The sequence below is a fragment of the Plasmodium gallinaceum genome, assembly GCF_900005855.1.
Source record: "Plasmodium gallinaceum strain 8A genome assembly, contig: PGAL8A_v1_87, whole genome shotgun sequence".
In the NCBI taxonomy this organism is placed as follows: domain Eukaryota; phylum Apicomplexa; class Aconoidasida; order Haemosporida; family Plasmodiidae; genus Plasmodium; species Plasmodium gallinaceum.
In genome coordinates this window covers 912,920-924,286 of record NW_021628251.1, presented here as the reverse complement: position 1 = coordinate 924,286, position 11,367 = coordinate 912,920, and the positions used below count along the sequence as shown (strand labels likewise).

Here is an 11,367-nt window from a genome sequence, read left to right as displayed (position 1 = left end):
TTTTATTTTTTTTTTTTTTTTTTTTAATTTTTTTTTTTTTTTTTTTTTTTTTTAATAAATTTGATTATTTTTTGAATTATTTATAAGTAAAACACTATCTTAAAATTATATATATAGGTTCAATAAAAAAAAAAAAGATAGATAATAAATAATATTTAAATAAAATAAACTAAAAATATTTAAATCTAATAAATATATATATATATTTTTTTTTTTTTTTCTTTTTTTTATATATAATCTATGTGAATATTATTATGATATACATAAGAATGTATATTATTAAACATCTCAATAAATTGAATTGAAAATAAATCTAACAAATCTTGTAATATGATTTTCTTTTTTAAAAAAATATTAATTGTATATATTATACTTTTAAATAAAGATATAATAAAAAGTAAAAAAAAACATAAAATATAAATAAAGCAAGAAAATATAAAATTATTAAAAAAATAATCATCTATCAAGAATAAAAAAACTAAAAAGAAAGATAAAGATAAAATATATATAGACTTAATTAAAAGTAAATGGTAAGAATAAGTAATGTTAGTATTTTTATCGAAATATTTTTTGTCTTTTATATGTTGATTACTTTTTCTACATATTTTCGTATTTTTTTCTTTTTTTTTTTTGTTATAATATTTATTATTTTTTACACACTTTTCATATTTTCCCAAAATTATAGCTTTTTTTTTTTTTTTTTTTAATTTGTGTTTTTTTAATAACACATTAGATTTATATGCATTTATAGTATCAGCACATTTGTTAAATTTTAAGCATTCATAATTTCTTTTTTTTAATGAAGTGAATGTTTTATACATACGTAAAAATTTACAACAATATAATAAAGAATCATGATCTTTTAAATTATATGTATTATATTTCTTATTTACAAATTCATTTATTTCAGAACAGACATTTTCTTTTTTAAGATTATAATTTCTGATAGTTATAATATTATCATCACTTGATAAATAACTACAATTTTTTATATTAGATAGAAAAATTTCTTTAAATAGATAACTTGTATTTTTTAATAAATTAACACATATATGAAGTGTTAATTCTCTGTTAAAATTTAGGACACCATTAAATTTATAATTATGATTAATATATTTTATCAATTTTTTTTTTAATTTTCTTTTTTTCTTATATTCCTTTAAATTACACTTACTTAAAAGAAATACATCATTTTGTTTTGCTTTATTATTACATTCATGAAAATAATCTTCACATATATTTCCTAATCGTTTGCTTGCCTTTCTTTCAATAATTTTTAAAGTTTTTTTTCTTATGAAGAAATATTTTTTTTTAAATTTTTTAACTATATTTTTTTTATTATGTAACTTGTTTGTATCATTACTGTTTTTATTTTTAGTAATTTTATTTTTTTTAGTTATAAATTTTTTCCTATTTTTTAATATATTTGTTAATGCAATATGTCTATAATTTTTTTTTAGAACATTTTTTCTTTTACAATTATTTATATCAACATTAGCATAGTGTTTGTAATTTATGTTTCTATAAAAAGTATTTTTGTTTTTTAAAGTATCTCTTTTCTTGTATGAAAAATTATTAATTAATTTATTAAATCTTACTTTTTCATTTTCTCTGTCATCCGATAATATAATTTTTTTCCTTTTTTTTTTTTTATACAAATTGCTTTTACATTTGTGTGTTTTCTCTATTTTATAATTGATATTGTAGTTTTCCACATTAGGATTTTTATTTTTTAGTAGATAAAAAATATTATAATAATGAGAAAGATTGACATATAATATCTGATTATTTGAATTTATATAAAAATTGGTAAATTTTATACTAAGATTATCTCTACTTAAATTCTCACCTAAAAAATAATTATTATTTCCATTTTTGTTATAATTATTCTTAATTTTTTCAGTGTAATAAGAAAAATTAATTTTGCTTTTATGTTTACCATATTTATGAAGTTTTTTTTTCTTTGAGTAACTTTTCTTTTTAAGTATTATGTTATTTTTTTTTTGTTTATATGCTTCATTAAAAATGTCTACAAATTTTATATTACTTTCAGTCAATAATTTATGAGTACTTCCTTTCTGTTTCAGTAGTTCCTTATTTTTATTTTCCATATAAATTTGTTTTTCAATTAATTTGTCTATTTTATTATACAAAAGAACAGATTCATTTTCATTGAATAAATAATTATCAAGAATACAATAATAATCATGAAAAAAAATATACTTATTAAAAAAAATGTAATTATTATAATGCATTATTTCATTTAGAACATTGTATTTTTTAATATTTCTTTCCTTATTTAATTTATCAAATTCATTAACATTATTTAATCTGTTTAAAAAGTCTAATGTAATAAAATTATCACTTAAATTTGAAAAATTCACTTTATTTGTAAAGATAGAAAAAGTATTTAATTCTTCATTTAAACTATTTTCTTCTTTTATTATTTCACTCAAAGTTATATTTTCGTAAAAAAAGTCTAAAAGAAAACTATCATTATTTTTTATATTAACAAGTTTTGTCTTTCTATAAAAATAAGAATTAAATAAATTATTTAAATCTACATAGTAATTATTAACTAATTCTTCTGATAAATATATGTCCCTTTTTATACTATATATTATTTCTGATAATTCATCAAAATAATTGAAACAAGAAGAAATAATATTATACAAATTATTTTCTTCTAGTTTGTTTGCATTATTGATTCCTTCAATTTGCAAAAAATTAGAAAAAATATATAAGCATTCATAAAAAAAATTTTTTTCAAGTAACTCATTAAGAATATGATATTTATTTATTAAATAATTATAAATACTATCAATTAGTATTTCTCTATTCATATCAACTATATTTTGAATGATGTAATCATTCAATTTGAAATTCTTTGTATTAAAGTAAAGGTAATATTTCTTATAACTACTTTTAATGAATTTTTCTTTTTTTTTTTTTATGTCATTTTTATTTGATAAAAATAAAAAAAAGTTATTATAATCTAATATACATTTACTTTTTGCTTCTTCTTTTATTTTGATATTTAAAGAATAGATCGATTTATTAATGAATTCCTTAATATTTTTTAATGTATATATGTTATTGTGTACATAATTATTTTTGCTATTTTTACAGATTTCCTTTGATTTATTAACTTTTGCAAAAAATAAATTTTCTCTTTTTTCTTCTATAGTCATAGTATGTTCTTTTAATTCTGTTTCATTTTTTTTCTCTATTTTTTTTTTAATTTCATTTTCTCTTTTATATTTTATTTTGTCTTCAATTTCATCTTCTTTATTATTATTGTTATTTTTTTCTTTTCCTTTTTTCTCTTTGTTTTTTTCTTCTTCTTCATCTTCTTCTTGATATTCTTCATGTTCAACTTTATCTTCCTCTTTTTGGTCTTCCTCATCCTTCTCATCTTCCTCATCTTCCTCTTCTTCCTTTTCTTCTTTTTCTTTAATATATTCATATAATTTATTTATTATTTTTTTTTTTTTTTTATCTTCATATAATTGATTCTTTAAAATATGTCTATTTGTTTTTTTTAAATCATCACTTTTTAATGTTTGTACTCCTCTATTTATTTTATTGTCTTTTATTTCTTTTATAGTTTGAGTTTCCTTTTCTTTTATGATTTTTTCTTTTTCTTGATTTACTGTTTGTATATTTTTATCTGTAGTCCACGTAGATTTTTTTTTTATTATATGCTCATATTTATCTTCTCTATTTTTTATGTTTTGTTCTACTTCTGTATTATTTTTTTCTTCTGATAGATAAATACTTTTAATATTGTTACTTTCACTTTTTCCACTAATAGATTTAATTCTTTTTAATGTATTATAATCATTTTTTAACACTAATTTTGTTTTTTTTACTTCTGATTTTTTAATTTCTTTTTCATTCTTTTTTATTTTATTACTCTCAATTAATAGATTTTTTTGTTTAATTATAAATTCTAATTCTTCTTTTTTTTTTATAATCATTAGTTTTTCTGTTTCTATTAAATTAATTTTTCTTTTTAATTTTTGAATGATAATATTAGTATTTTTAAGTTTTTCATTTTCTTTTTTTATCTCATTATATTTCTCTTTAAATTTTTCGTATTCTTCAGAATACTTTTCGCTAATTTTTAATTGATTTAAAAGTTCTTCAATTTTCTTATTTAGATTATTTTTTATTGCTTCACTTTTTATTTTATAATCTTTGAATTCTTTGTCTATACAATATAATTTTATATATAAATTTTTTGTTTTCAAAAAATATATTCCAAAATATACATAAGTTAAATATAAAAGTACAATTACAATATTTATCCCTTTTTTAATTAAATGATCATTTTTCATTTTTCTAATTTTATGTAAATATTTATAAAGAGATTCACATACTTTATTCAAATTATCAACACTGAATGCTTGTTCGATATCGTCTATATTATATTCATATCTATATTTTTCATTTAAACTTAAGAAAATTGAATAAACATCTTTGTAATACAAATTTTCATTAAAATTTAAGTTATCCTTAACATCACAACCATACTTATTACTTATTGAATTCTCATAAAAGGATTCGATTAAAATATTATAAGAAATATCATCATTTAAAACATTATTTTTTGAACATGTATTTTTATGAAATGTATCAACATTTTCACAATTTTTATTAGTATATTTTATTTTTGTTTTATTTTCATTTTTAAATAAATTTTTATCTGTTATTTCATCATTAATGAATTCCTTATTCGTAATTTTTTCAAAAAATGTATTTGTATTTTCTAAACTATTTTTACTACTTCTTCTTATGCAACTAAATAAAAAAACTAATAATGAAATAAACTCTTTTATAATTGGATGTAAATTAATAACATTTTCATGAATCATAACTTTTAATGTTTCTTCAATGTTTTCACATTTTCCAAACTTCAAATTTTTAATATAAAAATCGTCATCACTTTCGATATCACTTTCGACATCACTTTCGACATCCCTTTCAACATCACTTTCTATTTCATTTTCAATTTCAGATATTATGTTATCACTACTATCATGTTTTAGTTCTAGTTCATTTTCATTATCCTTTTGAATTATATCTATACCTAACTATTAATATAATATTGTTTTATATTTAAATATTTTATTTAAAAATTTTATTTAAAAAATTATTATTAATTTTATATCTATATATATATAATATTCATTTATTTGATCTTATAATTTAAACTTGTTTATATTATATTATATTATTTTATTTTTTTTTTTACGTCTATTAAATTTTGTATATTCCATGGGCTTTCTCCTAGTTTTTCTTTTATGTTCAGAATTACTGATTTATCAGCAATTCCTTGAAAAAAGAGAAAAAAAAAAAGAATATTGAATTATATTTTATATAAATATTTATTTTATTTTTTTTTTTTGTAAACCTGAATTTAACAAATCATTTGCGTCTACTGTATCTGATCCTCTCTTATAAAAAGGAAAATTTATATAATGATATTTAAAATAAAAAATATATTTCTTAAATATATTTTATCCTTTTTTTAATTTTTTTTATTTTACTGATAAATTCGTTAAGAACAATTTGAGTTCGTCTACAACTTTAGACATTTTTATAAAATTATTATTTTAAACTTTTTGTACATTATTAATGTACAAATATTATTAAGAGTGTATTTAAATAAAAAAATTAAGATATTAAATAAAAGAGAAAAAAAATAATATATGTTTTATTAAAGACAAAATATTTTTAAAATTTAACAAAAAAAAAAAAAAAAAAAAAAAAAAAAAAACATTAAAAAATAGTTGTAAGTACAAAATTATATATTTTTATTTTTTTTTGTATGTACACAAATAGAGAAAAAAGAAAATAAAAATAAAAACTTGTAATATATATTATTTGTCATTTAAATAAATATAAACAGGCTTAAAAGAATTTAGGTATTCAATATAATCCACTTTATCATCTGTTTCTACAGAATATGCTAACAAATCTATTTGTTCATCTGTTAAAGGTTTATTCCTTCAAAAAAAAAAAAAAAAAAAAGTAAAATAAAATAAAAAATAAATAAAGAAAATATTAAAACCAAAATTTTAAAAATAAAATAAATAGATCATTGAGAAACATAAACATTTTATAATTTTAGTTTTTGTTTTTTTTTAATTCATTTTTAAATTACATTTCATATTTTTGTTCTTGCAAAATTTTATTTAATTCTAATAAAACATATCTAAAGTGTAAACTTGTTATTCTTCCCTGAATTGAGTCTTCTATGTATTTCAAACATTTTTTTAAAGCTATTTTATTTTCATATATGACAGTACATATATGACACCATATCTATAAAAAAAAAAAAATAAATAAAATAAAATAAAATAAAATACTCAAAGAAAATAAGCAATAGAAATATAAAAAAATGCAAACTTAATAAAAAAAAGAATAACATTAAAAGATTCTAACCTCGTCTACATAAGAATATTTACTTTTATTCACAATATAAAAGGCTTGCAAAAATTCTAAGAAATTGATTTTAGATGACTTTGTTACGTCTATAGATTTAGCTAGCTTTAGAAATTAAAAAAAAAAAATAATCATTTCAATAAAATTGTAAAAAAAAAGTATTTAATATTTCATGAATAAAATGTTAAAATATGAAAAAATATATATTTATACTATTTATTAATTTATTATTACTTCCAATAAAATACTATCATTAACTTCAAAATTAACTTCTTTACTAATTTTTTTTATATCGAAAGTTTTAATTGCTTTAACAAAATCATTATAATCCAAATAACCTATTAAAAAAAAAAAAAAAAAAAAATTAAATAGGTATATTTATATAAATACACACTACTATTTAAAATACATTTTTATGTAAATTTTTTTTTTTTTAATGTAATTTTAAAATATAAACCATTTCCGAAATTATCATAATTTTTAAACTTCTGAAATAAAGCAACAGCTTTTATTACACTTGATCTTTTTCTTCTTTCAGAATTATTCCTTAAACTATTTTCTTCATAAAATTTATAATGAAAATTAGCTGTATCTGTACTATCAGATAATATATATTTACCAATAGTTTCAATTAATTTTTTTATTTTTTCATTATCTATATACTCCTTATTAATTGATAATCGATAACATACTCTCATTTTACCGATAAATTCAGCTACATCAATTTTATCATTTTCAAGTATTTTATTTTTGTTACACAAGGAGTTACTATTGATCAATCTCATTAAAATTCTTATTTGTTCAACTGAAAGATCTATAGAAAAAAAAAGAAAAAAAAAGATTGTTTAAATGATATATAAAATGTTCAAATAAGGGAATTGATATGTAAAACGATTTTTAAACAAAATCATTTACCTATATTTAAGTCTTTTAAAACTTGTTCAAATTCTGAAAATGTAACTTTTCCATCTAAATTCTTATCAAATACCATCAAAGTTTCTCTTAAGCTTAAGTCTGCTTTTAGTAAAGATTCATACAGATGCTCAAAACACTCATTCTTCCATTCAGTATTTATAAACTTTTCGTTAGGAGCATAATTTATTTTAAATCTACTTAAGACATTATTATAATTTACACAATTATTTTCGATAATTTTTAATTTTTTACATAAATAAATCCATGGAACATTTTTTATTTTGCTAACTTTTTCTAATTCATTTCTTTAAAAAAAAAAAAAAAAAAAATTAAAATATTAAAAATGTAAGAAATTAAAATTAATAATTGTTTTTTTTTTTTTTTTTTTTTTAAATTACATCCATATATTTATATTAACAATTCCAGTTTTTTGTTCATCTTTTGTATATAAATTATTCCATAAAGAATTTTTTTCATTGCAAATTAAAGCGCTCAAGGAACTCATGATATCATTCATTATACCTTCACTAGATATCTTCTTATTTTTTTTTTGTTCCTTTAAAAGAAAAAAGAAAATATATACATATATATATATACATATTTAAATCTTTATTAGCAAAAACATTTTAATATAATTGTTTGAATAATATACTTATTTCTTTTTTATTAGTAAAGTTATATATATTTTTTACAATTATTAATATATATATATATACATGTGTATATTTTTTACATTTTTTTCTAGTTCTAATATTTTTGAATAATGCAAAACTTTTTCTCTTAATTTTTGGTTTTCCTCAAAAGTTTCTCTTATTTTCTCAAGTGAAGGAGACATATATTCTTGCACTTCAAAAGTTAAGTCTTGGTTAAAGACAATTATAGCACCTAAATTTTTTATTTTATTGCAATAATTAGATGCTGAAAATAATGTAATACATTTTCCTTCATGATGACTTTCAATTCCTTTTAAACTTTTTGGAACTTGATGAGATCTAATTAAAATATCTAAATCATTATTTTTTAAAAACGAATCTGTTATATCTGGTCCAAAACTTATACAATTATTTCCTCTTGCATTCTCACCTATCCCATTTTTTTTTTGAGGATCAGACCATAATAAATCAAAAATTATTGTATCTTCTTTTTTTTCTGGATGTAAAATTTCGTGTTTCTTTCTATTCAAAGAATCTATTTCTTTCAATGTTACATTTGGATATCTACATAACCCACCATGAACTACAAATATTTGATCTATATAAAAAAAAAAAAAAAAAAAAAAAAAAAAAACTGTTTTAGCTAGTTACATAAGTAAAAGAACATATGAATTTACTTTGAATATTCACTGCAAGACTTAATAATTCAAAAATGTTTTGAAACAAATCAAAAATAGTGTTATCATATTTAGAAATTACTGAAAAAGAAAATTTTAATATTTAATAATTAAGTATTCAAATAATGTTAATATTAAATTCATAAAGATATTACCTTCATTATAAAATCCATAAACTTCATTCATATATGAACATTCATGGTTACCTCTATTAATTACTACATTTTCATAATTGCTTAATTTAAAAATAAATAAAAGTAAAAATATCTCCGTAGCATTTTCTCCTCTATCAGCTATATCACCATTAAAAACATATCTATATAAAAAAAAAAAAAAAAAAAAAGTAAATATTTTTAATAATTAAGTAAAAAAACATATTTTTCTTTTTTTCATAACATATTATTTGGTGATGGAGGTCCAAATCTGTTGAATAGCCAAAGAACATCGTGTAACTGCCCATGTATATCTCCTAGTAACTTCAAAAAAAAATATAGGAATATATGTTAAAGGAGAATAGAAAAAAAAAAAAAAAAAAAAAAAAAAAAAACTTTATTTTTTTATTTTTATAGTTTTACAATTAATTTACTGTCTTTATATTTTTTAGACATATCTATGTATATTATAGAACTCTTTATATTCTCTTCTAGCATTTTTTTTGTTTTAATCAATATTTTATGAACCAAATTATAGGGCAATACAATCTAAAAAAAAAAAAAAAATAAATAAATATTATTTCAAAACTGAAGTATTAGAAAAAAATAAATTTTTTTACAAAATTGGTAATACATATATCTTTTTTTTTTTTTTTACATTTTTAGATGTTAAGAAAAACTGATACATTTCCATAGCAAAATTTTTATCAATTTTATCTTTTAATTTTGGTACTTTAGTATCACAAGAGCTAGACTTAAAAAGTAGTAATGCATATTATTATATGTTAATGTAAATTTTAGGAAATAGTATTTTTTTTTTTTTTTTTTTTATAAACTTTAAAAATCTATAAGAATGAACATTCTTTAAAAAAAATTAGTACGTTTACAATAATATATTATTTTTATAAAAGAATCTATTACTTCATAAGAATTGGTAGAAACATGAGAAAATTGATTCGAATTACTTGAAAAACATTTTGATGAAGACTGAATTTTTCCTTTTTTTATATCTTTTTTTATTATTTTTATTAAAGGTTTATAAATTTCTCTATGAAAATAGAAATTAATATATAAAATAATTTTTTCATTTATGAATATATATATATATTTATAATATTGTGTATATTTATTTTCTATGTTCTCTTTTATATTTTTTAATTACTCATGATTATTTAGTGTTATATATTCATGTAAATGCTCTAACTTTCTCCAAATAGTGCAGCAAACAAAAGAATAAAAATTTTTTTTGGCAAGAAATCCCCTAAATATCTTTTGTATGATTATACATGCACTTTCTTTTTCTAAAATGTTAAAAAATAAATATAGACAATTTATATTAATCAAATCCTAAAATTTTGAAGTTTATCATATATAAATTATATGACAAATAGATATTTATATAATTAAAAAATTAAAAGAAAATTACCATCATATGGTTTTATTGAACTATATGAACAAAATATTATTAAATCATCTTTTGAGTCATATATTTTTTTGTTTCTGTAAACCCCATTTGTATAACCACTTTTATTTGTATATTTTGCTGCATAAAGCTCAAATGATTTTCCATTTTCATTTTGAATATTTTGAACATGTTGAATAATTGATTTATGACCATATATCATCACAATATCATTAACTTTATAATTCTCCATTTTATATTTATAAAAAATAAATAAAATTTAATATATATATATAAATTTTTTTTTTTTTTTTTTTTTTTGTTTAATGAAATGTTAAAAATATTCATAGATATATTAAATCTTAGGCAAATATAAATAAAAAAATAATTTATTTTATATAAAGATATATTGTTAAATGCTTCATTATTTTGAAAAAAAATTAAATAAATATATTTTTTTTTAATAAAAAAAAATTTTAAAATGTAGAACAATTCTATTATAAGATGAAATTTTTTAATTGCACACATTGCAAGGTTATTTTCTCAAATACATTGAATTTACTATTAAATTTTTTTTATGAAAAAAAAAAAAAAAAAAACTCTCTATTATCTTTTTTAATTTTTAATTAAAAATTATGATTTTTAAATGTATTGAAATCATTTTTTGAATAATTTATTATGTTGGTATTTATTATGCTATGTTAAAAAAACAAAGAATAAAATAAAAGATATCTTTAAAAAAAAAAAAAAAATTAAAAAAGTAAAAAATAAATTTATATATTTCAATAAAAAAACAAAAAATTATATTAAAAAAAAAAAAAATGTGTATTTAAGTATTTCTTTTTTTTTTTTTTTTTTTTTATATAAATCACTATTTAAAATGTTCTTTATTTTCATTTTTCTGTTTTATATATTTCTACAAAAAAGAAATAAATATGAAAAAATTACAAATATATATATTAGCAGAAATCTTATTTCATAATAACATAATTCACTTTTTTTTTTTTTTTTTTTAAATTAAATATTTATATATTACTTTCATATTAAATTCAGAGTTATAAGTGCTTTTTTTTTCATTTTCCAGTGAATCCACTACCTATAATACAAAAAAATAATAT

At 17.0% G+C, this 11,367-nt stretch overlaps 2 protein-coding genes across 2 annotated transcripts; both read right to left on the bottom strand.

Moving 5' to 3' along the window:
* Nucleotides 1–227: 227 nt before the first annotated feature.
* On the bottom strand, nucleotides 228–5,600 carry PGAL8A_00295200 (conserved Plasmodium membrane protein, unknown function; the record flags this gene model as incomplete). The annotated part of the gene is made up of 4 exons (XM_028671953.1): nucleotides 228–5,096; nucleotides 5,258–5,337; nucleotides 5,417–5,459; nucleotides 5,553–5,600. The coding sequence occupies 4 exons, from the start codon at nucleotides 5,598–5,600 to the stop codon at nucleotides 228–230; spliced, it is 5,040 nt and encodes a 1,679-aa protein (XP_028528555.1).
* A 285-nt stretch (nucleotides 5,601–5,885) lies between these two features.
* On the bottom strand, nucleotides 5,886–10,502 carry PP7 (serine/threonine protein phosphatase, putative; the record flags this gene model as incomplete). The annotated part of the gene is made up of 16 exons (XM_028671952.1): nucleotides 5,886–6,012; nucleotides 6,170–6,330; nucleotides 6,451–6,555; nucleotides 6,685–6,788; nucleotides 6,908–7,264; nucleotides 7,366–7,670; nucleotides 7,764–7,921; nucleotides 8,099–8,616; nucleotides 8,696–8,776; nucleotides 8,851–9,011; nucleotides 9,092–9,171; nucleotides 9,271–9,396; nucleotides 9,506–9,601; nucleotides 9,769–9,895; nucleotides 10,010–10,148; nucleotides 10,274–10,502. 16 exons carry the CDS (start codon nucleotides 10,500–10,502, stop codon nucleotides 5,886–5,888), a joined length of 2,874 nt encoding a protein of 957 aa, XP_028528554.1.
* Nucleotides 10,503–11,367: the final 865 nt, after the last annotated feature.